The sequence below is a fragment of the Odontesthes bonariensis genome, chromosome 22 (genome assembly GCF_027942865.1).
Source record: "Odontesthes bonariensis isolate fOdoBon6 chromosome 22, fOdoBon6.hap1, whole genome shotgun sequence".
Lineage (NCBI taxonomy): Eukaryota > Metazoa > Chordata > Actinopteri > Atheriniformes > Atherinopsidae > Odontesthes > Odontesthes bonariensis.
In genome coordinates this window covers 562572-588673 of record NC_134527.1, presented here as the reverse complement: position 1 = coordinate 588673, position 26102 = coordinate 562572, and the positions used below count along the sequence as shown (strand labels likewise).

Genomic DNA, 26102 nt, shown 5'->3' with positions numbered 1-26102 from the left:
GAGTGCTATATGTCCAAGCTAACATGCTGGTTAGAAAATTCCATCACTGCACTACAGATGTTAAAGTTAACCTGTTTGGAACTTACTGTTCCCCTCTTTATACAGCTCCACTCTGGGTTAGATACAAGAAGGAGAGTCTGCTGAAACTGAAGGTAGCTTATAATGACTGTCTCAGGATTCTCCTAAAGAAACCAAGGAGTACTAGAGCAAGTGGTTTATTCTGCAATCTAGGTCTTAATATTTTCATGGCACTGCTGAGAAATCTTACTTTTAAGTTCATGAGCAGGCTTGACCGTGCAACAAATGAACTTATTGCACAATTAGTTGATCCTAGTCGTAACTCTGTAAGGTACATGTCTATGATCTGGGAACACTGGTATGAGTGCCTTCATTAGCTCCCCTTTTTTAGTATATGTATATATGAATGTGTAATGTATTGTATTAATGATGTATGTACTGTAATGTTTCCACTGTGGGCCTTGAGCCTGTAATAAAGTTTATATAAAGTTTATATAGAGAGCCAATTCAAAAACAGTTTCCAAGCTAAGGAAACCAACAGATTGCACTGAAACTTGTCTTCAGTGCAATCTGTTGTTAAAACCTGAGCCATCCCTAACTATAAACTTTATCAAAAAGGAAAGTATTAAGCCTAATCTGAAAGGTAGAGAGGGGCCTGATAACTGAAGGCTCTGCCTCCCAAACTGGCAGCTGGTTCCACAGAGAGGGGCCTGATAACTGAAGGCTCTGCCTCCCAAACTGGCAGCTGGTTCCACAGAGAGGGGCCTGATAACTGAAGGCTCTGCCTCCCAAACTGGCAGCTGGTTCCACAGAGAGGGGCCTGATAACTGAAGGCCCTGTGTTTACATTCAGTGAAGTTTCTACATGTTATCTTTTGTTTGCGACCTTTGTAAAGGTTTGAGATGTTGTGACAGTACACACGTCTCTGTTTGCATTTTCAGATGTAGCAGATTCACAGAGTTATTATTTGTTTTTTTCAGCATGTATGTTGGTCTTATAGTCCAGGTTCAAAAAGGTGTTTGGTGCTGATCTCTGCAGACGGACGGAGGTTGTTGCTGCTGCCGGACAGATGTGGCGGTTCTGTTCGGACCTCAAAGCCGTGGCTGCTGCTGGAGCTTCCTTACACCAGCTGCCACATGACATCGCAGGTAAAGGTGGAACGATCTCTGAACACTAAACACAACATAGACACATGAGTAAAGAACACATATTTAAATGAAATTAGGTTAAATGAATGCCTTCTCAGGCATTACATTTAGATGAAATCATGAGAGACAGAGCCTGACTGGCTCAGAGCCAGAGGCTGGTGGTACTACCCCCAGTTCACCTCTACCTCCAGCTTCTCCTTTCACCAGAGCAGGAAGAGTTAAATTACCCAGGCCAGGATAGACCAATGTGGACCTCACCGTTGTTGGGTTTGTGAGGTCATGACTCGTGTTACTTCTAAACTAAACAAAGTTGATGCTAATCGACCGGTTTGTTGTCCTTTTTCTCCAAATGAGAATCGATAAGGGAACCGACAAAGAACCGAATCGTTAAGCAGAATCGAAAATGGAATTGGAATCGTAAAAATTTTATCAATTCCCATCCCTAACCCTGCTAACATTGTTGTTTTCTTTTCAGATTTCTAATGGAACATTATCTCACCGGCTGACTCTGCAGTACTTTGACCACCTGATGCAGACACTCATGTCGGCTGTGGTCAGCTGTGAGAATCCTGCCACATCAGAGCATCTAGGTCCTGCACTCGTGAGCTGCAGAACCACCGATATCACAGTGGAACTGCCTCTGGGAACCAAACTGCAGAGGGTGAAAGCTCAGGGTAAAGAAACCTTAGATGGGAGGATACTCACCATGAAAACTCCAAGTGCAGTGATTGTGCATATACCTACAACAATGGGCACGGTAAGGACACTGAGAAACAAAATGCAAATTGTAAAACATTGAAGGAAAAGCTATTAACTGAATGTTTTGCAGGATTCCATCTTTGAAATAATTTATTTTGAATCCACCGGGGAGATGTCCATGATGCTGGCAGCTTGTTCCAGTGCAGCAGAAGGAAGTGGAAAGGACCGTCGCCGAAAAGATCTGGGAGAAATGGACCGCCCATTCAAACCCAGTGAGGATACAACTGTTACAAGTAACAGCCCGAGTACAATGACTGCAACTGCCACTGCCACTTCAACCTCCTTCACCAATGATGGAGTTACACCTACAGCAACTCCCACCGTACCTTCCTCCACCTCGGCCAGAGACCCATCAACCAGCACCACTGAAATTCTGACTACAATCCCTCACACTCTGACAAGATCTTCTTCTGCAATTACTGATGCTCAAGCAATTACTATAACTGATTCCATAGCCAAAACGGATGCTCTGGCAAGGACCACTGGCAGTCCACCTACTCCCTCAGCCTCAGTCACCACCACTGAAGCTCTAATCACCACCCCAGGCTCCGGAATACCTTCTTCCACCTCTTACACTTTATCACGTACAAATGATAATCTGATTGCCACAGAGGACTCTTTGAGGTCCACAAGTGGCCCAACTACAAACACTTATCCTCAGGCAACATCCCCAGTTGCTATCTCAACCTCTGAAGCCCCAGCTCCCACTAACATTGCACCAACTACCGTTGATGCTCTGGCAACGACTACAGCTCCAACCTCCAAAAAAGCTTCCACCATAACTGACACTCCACCTACATCCACAGGCTTCAACATACCTCCCTCCGCTGTGGCCACTGATGCTTCAACTACCACCTCTGATATTCCCAGCAGCACAAATGAACATTTGATAACCACCAGAGTCCCCATCACTACCACTAATGCTATGGCGTTTACCACTGACACTCTGGCAACCCCAACATTGCCATCACCTACCTCTCATCACAAGCCAGTTCGTATGACTGCAACTGCCACTGCCACTTCAACCTCGTGCACGAATGATGGAGTTACAGCTACAGCAACTCCCACCATACCTTCCTCCACCTCGGCCAGAGACCCATCAACCAGCACCACTGAAAATCTGACTACCATCCCTCACACTCTGACAAGATCTTCTTCTGCAATTACTGATGCTCAAGCAATTACTATAACTGATTCCATAGCCAAAACGGATGCTCTGGCAAGGACCACTGGCAGTCCACCTACTCCCTCAGCCTCAGTCACCACCACTGAAGCTCTAATCACCACCCCAGGCTCCGGAATACCTTCTTCCACCTCTTACACTTTATCACGTACAAATGATAATCTGATTGCCACAGAGGACTCTTTGAGGTCCACAAGTGGCCCAACTACAAACACTTATCCTCAGGCAACATCCCCAGTTGCTATCTCAACCTCTGAAGCCCCAGCTCCCACTAACATTGCCCCAACTACCGTTGATGCTCTGGCAACGACTACAGCTCCAACCTCCAAAAAAGCTTCCACCATAACTGACACTCCACCTACATCCACAGGCTTCAACATACCTCCCTCCGCTGTGGCCACTGATGCTTCAACTACCACCTCTGATATTCCCAGCAGCACAAATGAACATTTGATAACCACCAGAGTCCCCATCACTACCACTAATGCTATGGCGTTTACCACTGACACTCTGGCAACCCCAACATTGCCATCACCTACCTCTCATCACAAGCCAGTTCGTATGACTGCAACTGCCACTGCCACTTCAACCTCCTTCACCAATGATGGAGTTACAGCTACAGCAACTCCCACCATACCTTCCTCCACCTCGGCCAGAGACCCATCAACCAGCACCACTGAAAATCTGACTACCATCCCTCACACTCTGACAAGATCTTCTTCTGCAATTACTGATGCTCAAGCAATTACTATAACTGATTCCATAGCCAAAACGGATGCTCTGGCAAGGACCACTGGCAGTCCACCTACTCCCTCAGCCTCAGTCACCACCACTGAAGCTCTAATCACCACCCCAGGCTCTGGAATACCTTCTTCCACCTCTTACACTTTATCACGTACAAATGATAATCTGATTGCCACAGAGGACTCTTTGACACCCACAAGTGGCCAAACTACAAACACTTATCCTCAGGCAACATCCCCAGTTGCTATCTCAACCTCTGAAGCTCCAGCTCCCACTAACATTGCACCAACTACCGTTGATGCTCTGACAACGACTACAGCTCCAACCTCCAAAAAAGCTTCCACCATAACTGACACTCCACCTACATCCACAGGCTTCAACATACCTCCCTCCGCTGTGGCCACTGATGCTTCAACTACCACCTCTGATATTCCCAGCAGCACAAATGAACATTTGATAACCACCAGAGTCCCCATCACTACCACTAATGCTATGGCGTTTACCACTGACACTCTGGCAACCCCAACATTGCCATCACCTACCTCTCATCACAAGCCAGTTCGTATGACTGCAACTGCCACTGCCACTTCAACCTCCTTCACCAATGATGGAGTTACAGCTACAGCAACTCCCACCATACCTTCCTCCACCTCGACCAGAGACCCATCAACCAGCACCACTGAAAATCTGACTATCATCCCTGACACCCTTACAAGATCTTCTTCTGCAATTACTGATGCTCAAGCAATTATTATAACTTATTCCATAGCCAAAACGGATGCTCTGGCAAGGACCACTGGCAGTCCACCTACTCCCTCAGCCTCAGTCACCACCACTGAAGCTCTAATCACCACCCCAGGCTCTGAAATACCTTCTTCCACCTCTTACACTTTATCACGTACAAATGATAATCTGATTGCCACAGAGGACTCTTTGACACCCACAAGTGGCCAAACTACAAACACTTATCCTCAGGCAACATCCCCAGTTGCTATCTCAACCTCTGAAGCCCCAGCTCCCACTAACATTGCACCAACTACCGTTGATGCTCTGACAACGACTACAGCTCCAACCTCCAAAAAAGCTTCCACCATAACTGACACTCCACCTACATCCACAGGCTTCAACATACCTCCCTCCGCTGTGGCCACTGATGCTTCAACTACCACCTCTGATATTCCCAGCAGCACAAATGAACATTTGATAACCACCAGAGTCCCCATCACTACCACTAATGCTATGGCGTTTACCACTGACACTCTGGCAACCCCAACATTGCCATCACCTACCTCTCATCACAAGCCAAGTTGTCCTCCCAAACCCAGTCCATCACCTACCTCTCATCACAAGCCAAGTTGTCCCCCCAAACCCAGTCCATCACCTACCTCTCATCACAAGCCAGTTTGTATGACTGCAACTGCCACTGCCACTTCAACCTCCTGCACAAATGATGGAGTTACAGCTACAGCAACTCCCACCATACCTTCCTCCACCTCGGCCAGAGACCCATCAACCAGCACCACTGAAAATCTGACTACCATCCCTGACACTCTGGCAACCCCAACATTGCCAACCACCATCATAAGTGACATTACAACAAGCATCACTTGTGCTCCAACCATCATCCCTTCTCCTACCACCACCAATGACAATCCAACTACCCCTACAGCTGCACAAACTGTATCCACTGATGGTTACACTATGACCACTCACTCCTTCACAACTACAAATGCACCTGTTCCCACCATCTCTAGGCCCCCACCTCCCTCTCATCACAAGCCAGTTTGTCCCACCATCCCTAGGCCCATATTTCCCTCTCATCACAAACCAGTTAGTCCCACCATCCCTAGGCCCATATTTCCCTCTCATCACAAGCCAGTTTGTCCCACCATCCCTAGGCCCCCACCTCCCTCTCATCACAAACCAGTTCATCCCACCATCCCTAGGCCCATATTTCCCTCTCATCACAAACCAGTTCGTCCCACCATCCCTAGGCCCCTATTTCCCTCTCATCACAAACCAGTTCGTCCCACCATCCCTAGGCCCCTATTTCCCTCTCATCACAAACCAGTTCATCCCACCATCCCTAGGCCCATATTTCCCTCTCATCACAAACCAGTTCATCCCACCATCCCTAGGCCCATATTTCCCTCTCATCACAAACCAGTTCGTCCCACCATCCCTAGGCCCATATTTCCCTCTCATCACAAACCAGTTCGTCCCACCATCCCTAGGCCCCTATTTCCCTCTCATCACAAACCAGTTCGTCCCACCATCCCTAGGCCCCTATTTCCCTCTCATCACAAGCCAGTTCGTCCCACCATTCCTAGGCCCCTATTTCCCTCTCATCACAAACCAGTTCGTCCCACCATCCCTAGGCCCCTATTTCCCTCTCATCACAAACCAGTTCATCCCACCATCCCTAGGCCCCTATTTCCCTCTCATCACAAGCCAGTTTGTCCCACCATCCCTAGGCCCCTATTTCCCTCTCATCACAAACCAGTTCATCCCACCATCCCTAGGCCCCTATTTCCCTCTCATCACAAACCAGTTTGTCCCACCATCCCTAGGCCCCTATTTCCCTCTCATCACAAGCCAGTATGCCCCCCCAAACCTAGACCCATATTTCCTTCTCATCACAAGCCAGTTTGCCCCCCCAAACCTAGGCCAACACCTGCCTCTCATCACAAACCAGTTCATCCCACCATCCCTAGGCCCATATTTCCCTCTCATCACAAACCACTTTGTCCCACCATCCCTAGGCCCCTATTTCCCTCTCATCACAAGCCAGTTTGTCCCACCATCCCTAGGCCCCTATTTCCCTCTCATCACAAACCAGTTCATCCCACCATCCCTAGGCCCCTATTTCCCTCTCATCACAAACCAGTTCATCCCACCATCCCTAGGCCCCTATTTCCCTCTCATCACAAACCAGTTTGTCCCACCATCCCTAGGCCCCTATTTCCCTCTCATCACAAGCCAGTATGCCCCCCCAAACCTAGACCCATATTTCCTTCTCATCACAAGCCAGTTTGCCCCCCCAAACCTAGGCCAACACCTGCCTCTCATCACAAACCAGTTCATCCCACCATCCCTAGGCCCATATTTCCCTCTCATCACAAACCACTTTGTCCCACCATCCCTAGGCCCCTATTTCCCTCTCATCACAAGCCAGTTTGTCCCACCATCCCTAGGCCCCTATTTCCCTCTCATCACAAGCCAGTATGCCCCCCCAAACCTAGACCCATATTTCCTTCTCATCACAAGCCAGTTTGCCCCCCCAAACCTAGGCCAACACCTGCCTCTCATCACAAGCCAGTTCATCCCACCATCCCTAGGCCCATATTTCCCTCTCATCACAAACCACTTTGTCCCACCATCCCTAGGCCCCTATTTCCCTCTCATCACAAACCAGTTCGTCCCACCGTCCCTAGGCCCATATTTCCCTCTCATCACAAACCAGTTCGTCCCACCGTCCCTAGGCCCCTATTTCCCTCTCATCACAAGCCAGTATTCCCCCCCAAACCTAGGCCCCTATTTCCCTCTCATCACAAACCAGTTCGTCCCACCGTCCCTAGGCCCATATTTCCCTCTCATCACAAGCCACTTTCCCCCCCCAAACCCAGGCCGCCACCTACCTCTTATCTCAAGCCGGTTTCACCCATTCATCATAGGTTGCCACTTCCTTCTTATCACAAGCCAGTCCACCCCATTAACCCCAGCCCACAGCGTCCCAAGCCTGTGTTCTCCAGGCCACCAAAGCATCCCTTCTCTGGACCTCCTAAGCCCCAGTTTTCCAGGCCACCCTACCCTGCATTCTCTGGACCTCCCCATCGCATTTACATTAAGCCACCACGTCCCGCTCGCCCCAAACGACCTGCCTTTTTCAAGCCTCGATTTAACTTAAAACCCAGATTTAACTGAGCAGCACCAGTGACTGAGCACTTTTCTTAGGTAAATAAAGCAAGAGGAAAATCAACTCAGTGTTTTAGATACATTGAAAATATTAACAATTGGATGGTGATTCTTTTTTTTTTTTTTCAATATTTTTTGGGGCTTTTTTATGCCTCTATTGTATAGGACAGTGGAGGGAGACAGGAAGCAGAGAGAGGGGGAACAACATGCAGCACAGGGCCGTCTGATGCGGGATTCGAACCGGGGCCAGCTGCAGCGAGGACTGTGGCCTATATGGGGCGCCTGCTCAGCCCACTACGCCACCGACCGCGCCGGATGGTCATTCTTTGATGTTTGGACAGTATTCTTTTTCAGCCCACAAAGCGCTGGGCAGATTATATACGTTCAGAGATTTTTTCTTTTAGAAATGCACTTAAAACCACTGAATGTCCTGCTCAAGACTAGTATTTATTTGCTCAATTATTGTCATTAATAACAACAAGCTTCAGAGAGTGTAAGACACCTCTCGCCCAAGCAGGGATAGACTCCAGCCCCCCCGTGACCCTGAGTTGGATTAAGTCGGTATAGAAAATGTATGGATGGATGTTTCATCCAGCCCTCATTTCTTTACATACAGTATTTCAGTTAAAACAGAAAACAGTTGCTGTACCTGGAAACATGTCCCAACATGAACATAAACCCAGAATCTGAGGCAGAACCAGAGTTAGTTCAGTTCTGAGCAGCTTTAAAGTGAATATCTGCAGATGTTTCCATGGTAACAGCTGCAGAGATTCACTGAAACATGTTCCAACATGAACATAAACCCAGAATCTGAGGCAGAACCAGAGTTAGTTCAGTTCTGAGCAGCTTTAAAGTGAATATCTGCAGATGTTTCCATGGTAACCCTAACAAAACAAGGTATGTTTCTCTGCTTTTATTCATGGAGATATTGAAACTCTAACCGTTTAATAATCCTGTGTGCACTGCGTCTCTTGAGCTTCTGTCAAAGATGTAATGGCTGGACAACATTAAATGCATCCTGTTATTTATTCACAGCTTTTTCTTAGTTTTTAATTCTACTTTTAAATTCTGATTTAAAAAGGGATGGAAATGTATAATTTGTTGCCTTTTTTCCTTTGTTTCTATTTACTGATTGAATGTACTTTAACTTAACCTTTCTGTGTATTTGCAAAGTACTTTGAGTTGTGAATGTATAAATAAACTTTTGTTACCTCATCTCTGCCATTAATCTTAATAATAAAAGCTTAATCTGACTGTCTTTAAAGGGACAGTTCGCCTCTTCTGACATGAAGCTGTGTAACATCCCATATCAGCAACATCATTTCTGAACATCTTCTTACCCCCTGCTGCGTCCTGCCAAAATGAGGCCGGGACTCGGCTCACAAGACGAACTTTCCCTTTAATTTGTTAATGTTTTCAGAGGACTTTAACGAACATAAAATCAACCAATAACGTGTAAGTGGGCGGGGCTTAGCAGAGGAGGCAGAGTCAACTTAAGGTGTGATGTGCTTTGAAATAAAAATCAGAATGGCTCGTTAAATGAGGAACTTTCAAACAAAGGGGGACTAAATAAATACCTGGGTTGTGTTTTTGGGGAGTTTTACACCTTTTGGTGACCTGAGACGCCCTGATATATGCTCCCAGGAACAGGAAGGAGGAGTTTTACACCTCAGACGCCCTGATATATGCTCCCAGGAACAGGAAGGAGGAGTTTTACACCTCAGACGCCCTGATATATGCTCCCAGGAACAGGAAGAAGGAGTTTTACACCTCAGACGCCCTGATATATGCTCCCAGGAACAGGAAGAAGGAGTTTTACACCTCAGACGCCCTGATATACGCTCCCAGGAACAGGAAGAAGGAGTTTTACACCTCAGACGCCCTGATATATGCTCCCAGGAACAGGAAGAAGGAGTTTTACACCTCAGACGCCCTGATATATGCTCCCAGGAACAGGAAGGAGTTTTACACCTCAGACGCCCTGATATATGCTCCCAGGAACAGGAAGAAGGAGTTTTACACCTCAGACGCCCTGATATACGCTCCCAGGAACAGGAAGAAGGAGTTTTACACCTCAGACGCCCTGATATATGCTCCCAGGAACAGGAAGAAGGAGTTTTACACCTCAGACGCCCTGATATATGCTCCCAGGAACAGGAAGAAGGAGTTTAACACCTGCTGTTGACCTCAGCTGTGACCGTTACAGAAACACCTGAGCCACCATGAAATAAACCTGTTTATTCATCGTTACCATGGTGACAGAAAACTAACATCACTGTTCACCGTCATTAGTGACAAAAACTGAAAATCTTCTAAAAAAACATCACATGATTTTATGTTCAACACCAGCTGATCCGGACCGGATCCGAGGCCTCAGCATCAGGTGCACTTCATGGGGTCACCTGAAGGTCACCTGAAGGTCACCTGAAGGTCAACTGAAGGTCAACTGAAGGTCACCTGAAGTGACGTCATGATTACGGCACACATTCAATATCAGAAGAAGTTTTATTCACGTCTGAACGTGTAGTTATTAAGGCAACATGTACAGCAACGAACATTTGAAGGCGTGGCCAGTGGCCTGTGGGCGGAGCTTCAGCGGCCTGTGGGCGGAGCTTCAGCATCACAGCTTGGCCTTGCTCATGCGGCCCATCAGTTTCTCCAGTTTGATGGCGAGCGTCATGTCGCCTTTGATCCGAAGCTTCCCCGACATGAAGGCCAGGGTGGGCTTCAGCTTCCCTGGAAACGGCACACCACGGTTACCATGGTAACATCATTCACCACGGTAGCATTAGCCTACAGTTAGCTTGCATCGTTGCCATGGTGACACTCACCTGAAAACATCTTGCCGAAGTCACTAGAGGTCATCGTCATGACAACGTCTGCTTTGACGGGAGGCTCGCCTTTACCCGCAGTGCCCGACCCGCTCTTCAAGTCCAGGAACCAAACGCCTGCGTGCTCCCCTAATAAGGACAGAAACATAAAGTAAGTGAACCCCTTATACGGACAGAAACATTATGTAAGTGAACCCTTTATACGGACCGAAACATTAAGTAAGTGAACCCCTTATACGGACAGAAACATTAAGTGAACCCCTAATAAGGACAGAAACATTAAGTAAGTGAACCCCTACGGGACAGATGCCCTTATAAGGACAGAAACATTAAGTAAGTGAACCCCTAATAAGGACAGAAACATTAAGCAAGTGAACCCCTACGGGACAGACGCCCTTATAAGGACAGAAACATTATGTAAGTGAACCCCTACGGGACAGACGCCCTTATAAGGACAGAAACATTATGTAAGTGAACCCCTTATACGGACAGAAACATTATGTAAGTGAACCCCGAATAAGGACAGAAACATTAAGTAAGTGAACCCCTACGGGACAGACGCCCTTATAAGGACAGAAACATTATGTAAGTGAACCCCTTATACGGGACAGACGCCCTAATAAGGACAGAAACATTAAGTAAGTGAACCCCTTATACGGACAGAAACATTATGTAAGTGAACCCCTAATAAGGACAGAAACATTAAGTAAGTGAACCCCTACGGGACAGACGCCCTTATAAGGACAGAAACATTAAGTAAGTGAACCCCTAATAAGGACAGAAACATTAAGTAAGTGAACCCCTACGGGACAGACGCCCTTATAAGGACAGAAACATTATGTAAGTGAACCCCTTATTCGGACAGAAACATTAAGTAAGTGAACCCCTACGGGACAGACGCCCTTATAAGGACAGAAACATTATGTAAGTGAACCCCTAATAAGGACAGAAACATTAAGTAAGTGAACCCCTACGGGACAGACGCCCTTATAAGGACAGAAACATTAAGTAAGTGAACCCCTTATACGGAAAGAAACATTAAGTAAGTGAACCCCTACGGGACAGACGCCCTTATAAGGACAGAAACATTAAGTAAGTGAACCCCTTATAAGGACAGAAACATTATGTAAGTGAACCCCTTATAAGGACAGAAACATTATGTAAGTGAACCCCTTATACGGACAGAAACATGTAAGTGAACCCCTTATAAGGACAGAAACATTAAGTGAACCACTTATAAGGACAGAAACATTAAGTAAGTGAACCCCTTATACGGACAGAAACATTATGTAAGTGAACCCCTTATAAGGACAGAAACATGTAAGTGAACCCCTTATACGGACAGAAACATTAAGTGAACCACTTATAAGGACAGAAACATTATGTAAGTGAACCCCTTATAAGGACAGAAACATTATGTAAGTGAACCCCTTATAAGGACAGAAACATTATGTAAGTGAACCCCTTATAAGGACAGAAACATTAAGTGAACCCCTTATAAGGACAGAAACATTAAGTAAGTGAACCCCTTATAAGGACAGAAACATTATGTAAGTGAACCCCTTATAAGGACAGAAACATTATGTAAGTGAACCCCTTATAAGGACAGAAACATTATGTAAGTGAACCCCTTATACGGACAGAAACATTAAGTGAACCCCTTATAAGGACAGAAACATTATGTAAGTGAACCCCTTATACGGACAGAAACATTATGTAAGTGAACCCCTTATACGGACAGAAACATTATGTAAGTGAACCCCTTATACGGACAGAAACATGTAAGTGAACCCCTTATAAGGACAGAAACATTAAGTAAGTGAACCCCTTATACGGAAAGAAACATTAAGTAAGTGAACCCCTACGGGACAGACGCCCTTATAAGGACAGAAACATTAAGTAAGTGAACCCCTTATAAGGACAGAAACATTATGTAAGTGAACCCCTTATAAGGACAGAAACATTATGTAAGTGAACCCCTTATACGGACAGAAACATGTAAGTGAACCCCTTATAAGGACAGAAACATTAAGTGAACCACTTATAAGGACAGAAACATTAAGTAAGTGAACCCCTTATACGGACAGAAACATTATGTAAGTGAACCCCTTATAAGGACAGAAACATGTAAGTGAACCCCTTATACGGACAGAAACATTAAGTGAACCACTTATAAGGACAGAAACATTATGTAAGTGAACCCCTTATAAGGACAGAAACATTATGTAAGTGAACCCCTTATAAGGACAGAAACATTATGTAAGTGAACCCCTTATAAGGACAGAAACATTAAGTGAACCCCTTATAAGGACAGAAACATTAAGTAAGTGAACCCCTTATAAGGACAGAAACATTATGTAAGTGAACCCCTTATAAGGACAGAAACATTATGTAAGTGAACCCCTTATAAGGACAGAAACATTATGTAAGTGAACCCCTTATACGGACAGAAACATTAAGTGAACCCCGTATAAGGACAGAAACATTATGTAAGTGAACCCCTTATACGGACAGAAACATTATGTAAGTGAACCCCTTATACGGACAGAAACATTATGTAAGTGAACCCCTTATACGGACAGAAACATTATGTAAGTGAACCCCTTATACGGACAGAAACATGTAAGTGAACCCCTTATACGGACAGAAACATTATGTAAGTGAACCCCTTATACGGACAGAAACATGTAAGTGAACCCCTTATACGGACAGAAACATTATGTAAGTGAACCCCTTATACGGACAGAAACATTATGTAAGTGAACCCCTTATACGGACAGAAACATTATGTAAGTGAACCCCTTATACGGACAGAAACATTATGTAAGTGAACCCCTTATACGGACAGAAACATGTAAGTGAACCCCTTATACGGACAGAAACATTATGTAAGTGAACCCCTTATACGGACAGAAACATTATGTAAGTGAACCCCTTATACGGACAGAAACATTATGTAAGTGAACCCCTTATAAGGACAGAAACATTATGTAAGTGAACCCCTTATAAGAACAGAAACATTAAGTAAGTGAACCCCTTATAAGGACAGAAACATTATGTAAGTGAACCCCTTATACGGACAGAAACATTATGTAAGTGAACCCCTTATACGGACAGAAACATTATGTAAGTGAACCCCTTATACGGACAGAAACATGTAAGTGAACCCCTTATGAGGACAGAAACATTATGTAAGTGAACCCCTTATACGGACAGAAACATTATGTAAGTGAACCCCTTATAAGGACAGAAACATTAAGTAAGTGCACCCCAACGGGACGGACGCCCTTATATGGACGTATATCTTTGTTATTACCTGAGAGGTCAAATCTGTAGATGCCCTGAGTCGACTTAACGACATCTTCGTTAATAACAGCTCTGATGACGTCAAAGGTGCTTTCTACTGGTCCAGCGGAGGGGGGGGCGGCCGACGATGATGGTGGTTTGAAGGCTGGGGTTGCTCCTGGAAACCAGGCAAAGACAGGTTTTATTTTTCCAAAGGAGCAAACATCAATGAGGACAGAAGGGCCTCCTACAGGTTCTTCTTTAAAACTTTTACTACAACATTATTCTTAGTTTGTAACATTTACATCGAATACAAAGTACAAACATCTGCAGTCTGTAGCTGTGCCAATATTTTAATTATGGTGGTTGGTAGCTCCGCCCCTAGAGCTGCGCTCCTAGAGCTGCGTTCTTAGAGCTGCGTTCCTAGAGCTGCGTTCTTAGAGCTGCGTTCCTAGAGCTGCGTTCCTAGAGCTGCGTTCCTAGAGCTGCGTTCCTAGAGCTGCGTTCCTAGAGCTGCGTTCCTAGAGCTGCGTTCTTAGAGCTGCGTTCCTAGAGCTGCGTTCCTAGAGCTGCGTTCCTAGAGCTGCGTTCCTAGAGCTGCGTTCCTAGAGCTGCGTTCTTGGAGCTGCGTTCCTAGAGCTGCGTTCCTAGAGCTGCGTTCTTGGAGCTGCGTTCCTAGAGCTGCGTTCCTAGAGCTGCGTTCCTAGAGCTGCGTTCCTAGAGCTGCGTTCCTAGAGCTGCGATCTTAGAGCTGCGTTCATAGAGCTGCATTCTTAGAGCTGCGTTCTTAGAGCTGCGTTCTTAGAGCTGCGTACGTTTCTCCACCACAGTGTAAGGGCATATACCATGTAGTAGCATGATGGTGCTCATACTTGCTCTGTTGTAATCAGGAAAGGGGCAAGCTGCTGAAAAATAAACCAAAATGAGACCGAGCTGGGCCGTTATTCATCTCTGTTCCAGATTGTTTTAGATTTTCGCCGTGGTATCGGTTCAGTATCGAGGTATTTATGGCGGGTAAACAGGGACCCAAGTCACTTTGAATGTTCTATTTTGTATTGTTTGTTGTTCATTGTTGGGGTTTTGTTCGTAATTTAATTTCGAAATGCAGAATTAATAGCTAATGGCACATTTTATTTGTAATTATATGTGTATGTTTCTTTTAAAACGTCACAGAGCTTGTGCCGTGTCCCTGCTCTTATTACTTACCATGCTGCTCCATCTGTTCGGCCAGCTGCTCTGGCGCGTCATCCAGGAAAAAGTCCGGCAGCAAGGGGTGACCTGTGGACCAATCAGACGCCAGCGTGAGTACCACATGTTCAACCAAAGTTGAGCCCTAAGGCTAGCAAAAAGTGCTTCATTACATTCAGAAACCACCAAATGAAAATATCTCAACAAGTGGGCAGAGGCCACAGCAACGGTACCACCATAGATCACACATGGCTGGTTAATAGCTTTGCTGCTACTTAACAACCATTTATGCTAACAATTCATACTTCGATGGCCTGTGAAGGAACACATTAGGATGCTAATAACTTCATGGGGACAACAAATACAGCGAGAATAAAAACTAGGAGCATTATTCTTTCAAGGGATCTTGACATTGGATCCTTCAGTGGGGTCACATGGCACTGAAAGGATCGGATAATTGGCTAAATTACAATAAGAATGAGTAGAGCAAGGATAATTCTCCATGGATATATGGCGGTGAACTAATGGCATTAACCGGTTAACTGCAGTCTAGCAGTCCGTTAGCATTAACCGGTTACATGGCTCTGAAAGGATCGGATAATTGGCTAAATTAGAATTAGAATGAGTAGAGCCAGGGTAATTGTCCTTGGATATATGGCGGTGAATGAATCGGATCAGAGGCACAAAGTGTGTCATGACCCGTAAAGCATCCTTCACTGACTTTGAGAAACACAAAACAACTATCCATGCTAAAATTAGGACAGCGTAGTTCATGGTCACCTGGCTGCACGGCGTATGGTTCGAAGTCCTGCATTCCCTGAGCTCTCAGGACATCCTCATCCACCAGGAAGTGGCCCGTGTAGTCCTTGGGTTTGGACAGGATCAGGTAGGCGGCGTCGGCTATGATGTCTGCAGTGCGACACTGTTTACCGATGCCATCGCCGCCCAGCATGTCCATGGCTGCAGTCTGGATTGCTACGATAACAAAACACAGTCAGGGTTAGCATGATGGCGTTGAAGAAGCGTGTGTTAGCATGCTAACTGTTAGACACTGACCTGTTTTGGGCCAGAGGGCATTGACGGCGATTTGACCTCTGAATTCCTCAGCCATTCCCAGGACACACATGGACATGCCATATTTAGCCATCGTGTACGCTGACAACACAAATGAGACGTGTTACTGATGCACGGGGGGGCAGGGGTGTCACATGGTTGCTATGGTTACCTGTGTGGTTCTTGAACCAGATGGGGTTGAGGTTAAGTGGGGGCGACAGGTTCAGGATGTGAGGGCTGCGACTCTTCAGCAGGTGAGGGATGACCAGCTTCGACCTAGGGCAAACACTTGTTAACACGTTAGCATTAACCGGTTAACCCCAGCCCGTTAGCATTAACCAGTTAACTGCAGTCTAGTAGCCAGTTAGCATTAACAGGTTAACCCCAGTCCGTTACCATTAACCGGTTAACCCCAGTCCTTTACCATTAACCGGTTAACCCCAGTTCGTTAGCATTAACAGGTTAACCCCAGTCCGTTACCATTAACCGGTTAACCCCAGTCCGTTACCATTAACCGGTTAACCCCAGTCCGTTACCATTAACCGGTTAACCCCAGTCCGTTACCATTAACCGGTTAACCCCAGTTCGTTAGCATTAACAGGTTAACCCCAGTCCGTTACCATTAACCGGTTAACCCCAGTCCGTTACCATTAACCGGTTAACCCCAGTCCGTTACCATTAACAGGTTAACCCCAGTCCATTACCATTAACCGGTTAACCCCAGTCCGTTAGCATTAACCGGTTAACTTCAGTCCGTTAGCCCGTGTTAAAGTGTTCAGTAACAGGCATGTTGTCAGCGTCGTACGTCAGGTATGTTCCTCTCAGGTTGATTCCCAGCATCAGGTCCACCTTCTTCATCGGCGTCTCCAGAGTCCCCGTCAGATTGATGGCGCTGGCATTGTTCACTAGGATGTCAATACCTGCCAATCACACACAGGAAGTGTGGTGATGTCACCGCTGGGGCAGAACAGTTTGCACGGCAACACAACCTCTGAACCAGTGAGAGAACAGGGGTCACATGACCTCAGGCTGGTGGAAAAGAAGACAAAGAAATTTACCTCCGAAGGTGTCCACAGCTTTCTGAACGGCTGCTCCGATCTGCTGCTCATCTCGAATGTCCACAACACACGGCAACGCTTTCCCACCCGCCGCCTCCACTGCAACACAATAACCGGTTAATGGGTATGCATCATGAGGTTACTACTCATACTACCCAAGATGCAACGTAACGTGACGTCGCCGATCGCCATTTCCTGTCAAAACGGCAGTTTCAAGCTAGCTACAACGAGGGTAGGTTCACTTCCTGTTTTCAAAACAAAAGCACCAATTGTATGGTAATGGCTTTCCCTATGATAAAAGGCAACGGGTATTTTATTTTGTGAAAATAACAGGAAGTGCGTTGCTCACTGCGGCTAGCTTTAGTAGCGCCGAATTCGTGGGAACAAAATTGTAAACAGCCGGTATTTTGTCAGGTTTTCAACACGTTGGGGATCTAAACGACTACTTTCTCACCTGAAAATGTCCTAACCAGGTGCCCCAGGAGGCGTCCTAACCAGATGCCCCAGGAGGCATCCTAACCAGATGCCCCAGGAGGCGTCCTAACCAGATGCCCCAGGAGGCGTCCTAACCAGATGCCCCAGGAGGCGTCCTAACCAGATGCCCCAGGAGGCGTCCTAACCAGATGCCCCAGGAGGCCTCCTAACCAGATGCCCCAGGAGGCATCCTAACCAGATGCCCCAGGAGGCATCCTAACCAGATGCCCCAGGAGGCATCCTTACCAGATGCCCCAGGAGGCATCCTAACCAGATGCCCGAGCCACCTCATCTGACTCCTCTGGATGCGGAGGAGCAGCGGTTCTACTCCGAGCCCCTCCCGGATGACCGAGCTTCTCACCCTATCTCTAAGGGAGAGCCCAGACACCCTGCGGAGGAAACTCATTTCGGCCGCTTGTATCCACGATCTCGTTCTTTCGGTCCCTACCTACAGCTCGTGACCATAGGTGAGGGTAGGATCTCGTTCTCTCGGTCCCTACCCACAGCTCGTGACCATAGGTGAGGGTAGGATCTCGTTCTTTCGGTCCCTACCCACAGCTCGTGACCATAGGTGAGGGTAGGATCTCGTTCTTTCGGTCCCTACCCACAGCTCCTGACCATAGGTGAGGGTAGGATCTCGTTCTTTCGGTCCCTACCCACAGCTCCTGACCATAGGTGAGGGTAGGATCTCGTTCTTTCGGTCCCTACCCACAGCTCGTGACCATAGGTGAGGGTAGGATCTCGTTCTTTCGGTCCCTACCCACAGCTCCTGACCATAGGTGAGGGTAGGATCTCGTTCTTTCGGTCCCTACCCACAGCTCGTGACCATAGGTGAGGGTAGGATCTCGTTCTTTCGGTCCCTACCCACAGCTCGTGACCATAGGTGAGGGTAGGATCTCGTTCTTTCGGTCACTACCCACAGCTCGTGACCACAGGTGAGGGTAGGATCTCGTTCTTTCGGTCACTACCCACAGCTCGTGACCACAGGTGAGGGTAGGATCTCGTTCTTTCGGTCACTACCCACAGCTCGTGACCACAGGTGAGGGTAGGATCTCGTTCTTTCGGTCCCTACCCACAGCTCGTGACCATAGGTGAGGGTAGGAACATAGATTGACCGGTAAATCGAGAGCTTGGCCTTCTTCACCACGACGGTGATGTAGTATGCAGTATGTATGGAGACATTTTTAAATCCAGGTTAAAGACATTTCTGTTCTCATGTGTCTATGCATGAAATCTGCACGATATCTTTCAACTTATCTTGACTGTTGCTTGTTTTTAAATTAATTTTAATAATTTTATTTGTTTCTCTTTATATTCTTTCTGTATTTTAATGCTTCTCCCACTCCCTGCTGCAATGCTTTTATTTTATGTAAAGCACTTTGAGTTGTTTGTACATGAAATGTGCTATATAAATAAATTTGATTTGATGTAGTATGCAGTATGTAGTATGCAGTATGTAGTATGTAGTATGTAGAATGCAGTATGTAGTATGCAGTATGTAGTATGTAGAATGCAGTATGTAGTATGCAGTATGTAGAATGCAGTATGCAGAATGCAGTATGTAGCATGCAGCATGTAGAATGTAGAATGTAGAATGTAGTATGCAGTATGTAGTATGCAGTATGCAGTATGCAGTATGTAGTATGCAGTATGCAGTATGTAGTATGTAGCATGTAGTATGTAGTATGCAGTATGTAGAATGCAGTATGTAGTATGTAGTATGCAGTATGTAGAATGCAGTATGTAGAATGCAGTATGCAGTATGTAGAATGCAGTATGTAGTATGCAGTATGTAGTATGTAGTATGCAGTATGTAGAATGCAGTATGTAGAATGCAGTATGTAGTATGCAGTATGTAGTATGTAGTATGCAGTATGTAGAATGCAGTATGTAGAATGCAGTATGCAGTATGTAGAATGCAGTATGTAGCATGCAGTATGTAGCATGTAGAATGTAGAATGTAGTATGCAGTATGCAGTATGTAGAATGCAGTATGTACTATGTAGCATGCAGTATGTAGCATGTAGAATGTAGTATGCAGTATGCAGTATGTAGAATGCAGTATGTAGAATGCAGTATGTAGTATGCAGTATGTAGTATGCAGTATGTAGTATGCAGTATGTAGTATGCAGTATGCAGTATGTAGAATGCAGTATGTAGAATGCAGTATGTAGTATGCAGTATGTAGTATGCAGTATGTAGCATGCAGTATGTAGCATGTAGAATGTAGTATGCAGTATGCAGTATGTAGAATGCAGTATGTAGAATGCAGTATGTAGTATGCAGTATGTAGTATGCAGTATGCAGTATGTAGAATGCAGTATGTAGAATGCAGTATGTAGTATGCAGTATGTAGTATGCAGTATGTAGTATGCAGTATGTAGAATGCAGTATGTAGTATGCAGTATGTAGAATGCAGTATGTAGTATGTAGTATGTAGTATGCAGTATGTAGTATGCAGTATGTGGTATGTAGTATGTGGTGTGGAACACAGCCTCTGTTTTAGGATGTTTACGGGTCAAATGTCACTGTGTGCTGGCCTCCTCGCTCTAATTTACTAAACAAAGACGATTAATGACTTTGTGCTCCTCTAAGGTAGGAAGTGAGACGAGGGAACGACGGGAATGTCTCGTGACCTTGGCTGGCCGACCCTTTTGTAGTAGAAGGCATAAATAGCAGAAGTATAATTTAAGAACACACCCTGTGTCAGCCATGCGATACACAAGGTTAAACTTTGGTGTTAACTCAAACTCTGAACCTCAACTTAACACTGCAAATACAGACTCTGCATAAACGTGATGTAACTGTCAGTAAAAACTTTGAAATGCTGGTAATTATACTTCAGTTTACCAAAGATTTAAAAGCATAATTCTCAAACTTTTTGGTGAATAATCTGATAGTCTGTGGGATCACAGAGCCTGAATCATGGACCAACACCTACGCCTGGGGGGGGTGAATGATTAGAACACGGTGACGGGGACAGATAAATGTATCTTAATGGGGAACATTCTGTCCTTTGCTGATAGGAAGCAGTTTCCCATTATCTGCCGGTCCCCGTCACACATGATGCCCTGATGTTTGAGTCAGAGGAAGCAGGAAACTGAGGCTAAGAAATGGAGTTTAACTTGGCTTTTATTGTTATCTCCATTAGAAACTATTTTATCTGTGATGCAGTTGCTATTGTGAAGCACTTTGGTCAGCTGAGGTAGTTTTAATGTGCTATATTAGTAAAGTTGAATTGAATTATACTGTCAGCTGCGTGGGCCAATGGCGAAACGCTACCTGTTAGCTGCGTGAGCTAACGGCCAAACGCTTCCTGTTAGCTGCGTGGGCCAACGGCCAAACACTACCTGTTAGCTGCGTGAGCTAACGGCCAAACGCTTCCTGTTAGCTGCGTGGGCCAACGGCCAAACGCTTCCTGTTAGCTGCGTGAGCTAACGGCCAAACGCTTCCTGTTAGCTGCGTGAGCTAACAGCCAAACGGTTCCTGTTAGCTGCGTGGGCCAACGGCCAAACGCTTCCTGTTAGCTGCGTGAGCTAACAGCCAAACGCTTCCTGTTAGCTGCGTGGGCCAACGGCCAAACGCTTCCTGTTAGCTGCGTGAGCTAACAGCCAAACGCTTCCTGTTAGCTGCGTGGGCCAACGGCCAAACACTACCTGTTAGCTGCGTGAGCTAACGGCCAAACGCTTCCTGTTAGCTGCGTGGGCCAACGGCCAAACGCTTCCTGTTAGCTGCGTGAGCTAACGGCCAAACGCTTCCTGTTAGCTGCGTGAGCTAACGGCCAAACGCTTCCTGTTAGCTGCGTGGGCCAACGGCCAAACGCTTCCTGTTAGCTGCGTGGGCCAACGGCCAAACGCTTCCTGTTAGCTGCGTGAGCTAACGGCCAAACGCTTCCTGTTAGCTGCGTGGGCCAACGGCCAAACGCTTCATGTTAGCTGCGTGAGCTAACGGCCAAACGCTTCCTGTTAGCTGCGTGGGCCAACGGCCAAACGCTTCCTGTTAGCTGCGTGAGCTAACAGCCAAACGCTTCCTGTTAGCTGCGTGAGCTAACAGCCAAACGCTTCCTGTTAGCTGCGTGGGCCAACGGCCAAACGCTTCCTGTTAGCTGCGTGAGCTAACAGCCAAACGCTTCCTGTTAGCTGCGTGGGCCAACGGCCAAACGCTTCCTGTTAGCTGCGTGAGCCAACGGCCAAACGCTTCCTGTTAGCTGCGTGAGCTAACGGCCAAACGCTTCCTGTTAGCTGCGTGAGCTAACGGCCAAACGCTTCCTGTTAGCTGCGTGAGCTAACGGCCAAACGCTTCCTGTTAGCTGCGTGAGCTAACGACCAAACGCTTCCTATTAGCTGCGTGAGCTAACGGCCAAACGCTTCCTGTTAGCTGCGTGAGCTAACGGCCAAACGCTTCCTGTTAGCTGCGTGAGCTAACGACCAAACGCTTCCTATTAGCTGCGTGAGCTAACGGCCAAACGCTTCCTGTTAGCTGCGTGAGCTAACGGCCAAACGCTTCCTGTTAGCCTGTTAGTGCAGACTGAGACATGAAACAGGAAGGCTTTCTGTGAACTGTACGGTGGGTTTATTTTCGGATCCTGACATTAAAAACTAAGCAGAAAGCACGCCGGCTCACCCTCCTCCGCGGCGGTGAAGATGGTCCCGGGCAGCTTGGGGTGGGGTTCGGCCGTTTTGGCTGCGATCACGATGTTGGCTCCATCTCTGGCAGCTTTCAGCGCGATGGCTTTACCGATGCCTCGACTCGCTCCGGTGATGAAGAGCGTGCAGCCGGCGAGCTTCCTGAGACGTGAACATGGCAAAAAAAAGAAGAACATAAAAGTAGGCAGGGTGGAACTGATACAGACGACCAGCGGTTGAATTCTATATTTAAGGTTTTGACAAAAACACACCAAGTAAACGTCACAGTGTTTAAATTTAATTCAGCTTTTATGTAACTTTAACCCTCATTTAAAACACAACTTCATTTCTGAAAAGGGACGTTTTTGTCCCCTTTTAAAAACGACCTAAAAACATCATATGTTCATATTTTTTTCCGCTTTTTTTTGTAGATCATTTATTCCACTTCAGTTCTGATCATAACTACAAAGTTTTCAATTATTTGCAAAAATGTAACCCTTTAAATACTGGTTTATATCATGTAAATGCCAATTTCTGTAAAAAAAAAAACTCACAAAAAAGATATTTTCAAAATATGGAATGCAAAGTGGAATTGTTGAGCGGGGTTAATTATGGTCTGGGATATGTCAATGATCAGCAACAACATTGATTTTTATGGATTTTTTAATTTTTTGCTATGTCTGATTTAAAAAAAAACTCCTTAATTTCTGAAAAGGGACATTTTAGTCCCCTTTTAAAACGACCTTTTCTGTAAAACAAAGCAGTTTCTGTAATCTGCCGCTGCAGAAAAACTAAAAAGCTGATAAAACTGATGTTGTAGCTCATCAATGACATATCCCAGACCTAATAATCCCCCATAGAATATTTCACTTTGCATTAAATACATTGAAAATACAGCAGTTTTTGTGTGTGTTTTTTAACAGAAATTGGTGTTTACCTCATATACACAAGTATTTAAAGGGTTATTTTTTTTTTTTAATAATTGAAAACTTGGTGGTTATGATCAGAACTGAAGTGGAATAAAAGATTTATGAAAAAAAATATTAATGATGTTTTTAGGTCGTTTTAAAAATGTCCCTTTTCAGAATGAACACAATGAAAAATTGCATTGTATATGATGTGTGTTTCAAATTCGAAAAAAATATTCAAAAATACACAACTGGACCAAATATGATGAGTATCACTATTTACAGTGTGAAATTAGAGGAGAAAGTACACCCCTGTTTATTCACTATTTTTATTTTATTTTATTCTATTCTATTTGCTTGTTTTTACTTTAATTGTTTACATATCTTTTACTATATGCTGCTGCAACACAACAATTTCCCAAATTGGGATGAATAAAGTACTTATCTATCTATTAGGGTTAAGTATTTATTCATTGATAAATTTATTGTTTATTTAAAATCGTTTATTTCTTTGAGGTTTGCTTTTTTTTCTTCTTTTTTTTTAAAATTGTATTGTGTAAGTTTGAAATCCGTTTAATGTTAAGACACTTCTGGTTAATTTTCATCATAAAAGCCTCCGCGCAGACACTTATATCACAAGCTTTTATTTTGAAGGTGCTCTTCCTGTCTGACGTGTCTCGGGTTTTTAAAGATGTTTTTATTCTATTTAAATAAAGCAGATCAAACCCGATCAATAATCTATTCGACTAAAGTTTTGATACTCTGTTAGCCAGTGAGCTAACAAGCTAACAAACACAATGACGCGAAGAAGAGCCGCCGTCACAAAGCTCCCATTGAAATTCCGACTCTTTTAAACTCCCTTGCTCAGAGGTCAAACGGCAGTGGATGCAGGATAAAAAACAAACACGGCTTCCAAAACAGAAAGCTTCCCTTCAGATTTCGGCTGCAGTAAAATCTTAAATCAGATCGTAATATTGGGTGAAATGTGCCCTTTATGCAGCACCGTCTGCCCGCACCGCAGGCTGCAGCTCGGGCTTTAACTGCCCGTCTGTGTGGCAGAAGTTCTGAATGTGGGAGCGAACTCACCCCGTGTTCTGCAGCATCGTGGCTTCAGGTGAGAGTCAACAGGAGCAGACGGCAGTCACAGTCTGTGCAGCAGGTCGTCTTCACCACCTTTCACCTACTTTAACAGAAGCCTCCGGACCGGAAGTTCACCACCAAGCACTTCCGGTCCGCAGTCAAAGAGCCCGAAGGGTCGAAGAAACGTCAAAACGATTAAATCTTTAATCTGTACACAGGGAACACAGATTTTTAGGATCTCAGTCCAATAAATGTGACATAAAGTTCAATAAAAGTACAACTTCTGAAGGTCCAGAGTGTTCAGATGTAAATGTAAATGTACTTTATTTGTGATAAATGGTGATAAATAAAGAGAAGAAGAAGTAAAAACAAACAAACAAAAAAAACAATAAAATAACAGTAAAAGCAACAAAATACAACAAAATGAAACAAGATAAAAGTGTCATCATACTGCTGGGGATTAAAAGCAATGCATTCAGTGAGGAAAACGATGAAACAAATCCATCAAATATTTCTGCTTCCAGCCTCTAAAAGGTGAAAATCTGCTGCTTAAAATCTGTTTTAGACTTTTGATCCAAACTAAAGAATTCAACGTTGTCATCTCAGAAAATAACTGATCTTTAAAAAAACAATCTTTAGACCAAACGAGTAAACAAATCGAATAAAAATCTAAAAATGAATCGATTGCTGGTTGCAGCTTTATTTAAATGAATCCATTTGTAAATATAAATGTATTTTATTTCTGCAGCCCTTTACAGACGATCCTTACGGTGTACCAAAGTGCTTTACAGCAGGCAATTAATAAAGTAAATAAAAACAATAAAAGAACAGTGAAAGCAATGAAAATACAACAAAATCGAATAAGATAAAATCAGATAAAAGTGTCATCATACTACTGGGTATTAAAGCCATCCTAAATAAGCAGGTTTTAAACTGTTGTTGTCAAAACATCACTCTGAAAGGTTCTAACTCTATCACTGCAGCAGTTAACCATGGCGTCCCCCAGGGGTCTGTCCTGGGTCCCCTTCTTTTCCCCCTAGGGCAAATTATCCGAAACCATGGACTCAGTTTTCACTGCTATGCTGATGACACCCAGATGTACATCAGCACAACCCCTCCTCTCAGCTCCCACCCACACAACTCAACAACTGCCTGCAGCAAATTAAAGCTGGGTTGACCTCTGACCTCCTCAAACTCAACAGCAGCTCATGGTGGTGGCCCCGGCCCCCCTGCTGAAGAAGGTTGCTGATCTGGCCCTGGAGATGGCTGCTCCATCTCTCCATCACCAGAGGTACGGAACCTGGGTGTCATCCTGGACTCCACTCTCTCATTTCGGTCCCACATCAAGAGTATCACCAAATCTGGCTTTTTTCACCTCAGAAACATCTCAAGATTCCGGCCCTCATTATCTGACTCAGTAACAGAGACCCTCATCCACTCATTTATCTCCTCCCGCCTGGACTACTGCAGCGGTGTCCTGTCTGGGCTACCCAGTGAGGCCCCTGACAGGTTGCAGTATGTCCAAAACTCAGCTGCCAGGGTGCTAACTCACACCAAGCCCTGGCAGCACATCACCCCCATCCTAAAGCAACTTCTCTGGCTTCCAGTCAAAGCAGCATCACCTATAAAATCCTTCTCTTGACCTACAAATCTCTGATCTCCTCCACCTCTACTCCCAGTCGCGGCTTCTGCGCTCCTCAGACGAGGACCTACTTTCTCTTCCTCGTACCAGACTGAAAACATATGGAGATAGGGCCTTCTGTTCAGCTGCCTCTACCCTATGGAACAATCTGCCACTTCACATCCGTTCTGCCCCTCTCTGCTACAGTTCAA

General features: G+C 45.4%; 2 protein-coding genes across 2 annotated transcripts; one reads left to right on the top strand and one right to left on the bottom strand.

The window, feature by feature from the left end:
- Positions 1-1154: 1154 nt before the first annotated feature.
- On the top strand, positions 1155-8897 carry LOC142373292 (uncharacterized). The gene is made up of 4 exons (XM_075456496.1): positions 1155-1166; positions 1642-1923; positions 1996-7806; positions 7933-8897. Exons 1-3 carry the CDS (start codon positions 1155-1157, stop codon positions 7774-7776), a joined length of 6075 nt encoding a protein of 2024 aa, XP_075312611.1. The 3' UTR covers positions 7777-7806; positions 7933-8897.
- A 1093-nt stretch (positions 8898-9990) lies between these two features.
- On the bottom strand, positions 9991-24410 carry hsdl2 (hydroxysteroid dehydrogenase like 2). The gene is made up of 11 exons (XM_075455982.1): positions 24276-24410; positions 22280-22443; positions 17183-17281; positions 16930-17044; positions 16297-16400; positions 16128-16226; positions 15852-16046; positions 15090-15161; positions 13915-14061; positions 10599-10727; positions 9991-10503 (listed from the first exon to the last, which is right to left on the bottom strand). The coding sequence occupies exons 1-11, from the start codon at positions 24290-24292 to the stop codon at positions 10388-10390; spliced, it is 1257 nt and encodes a 418-aa protein (XP_075312097.1). The 5' UTR covers positions 24293-24410; the 3' UTR covers positions 9991-10387.
- Positions 24411-26102: the final 1692 nt, after the last annotated feature.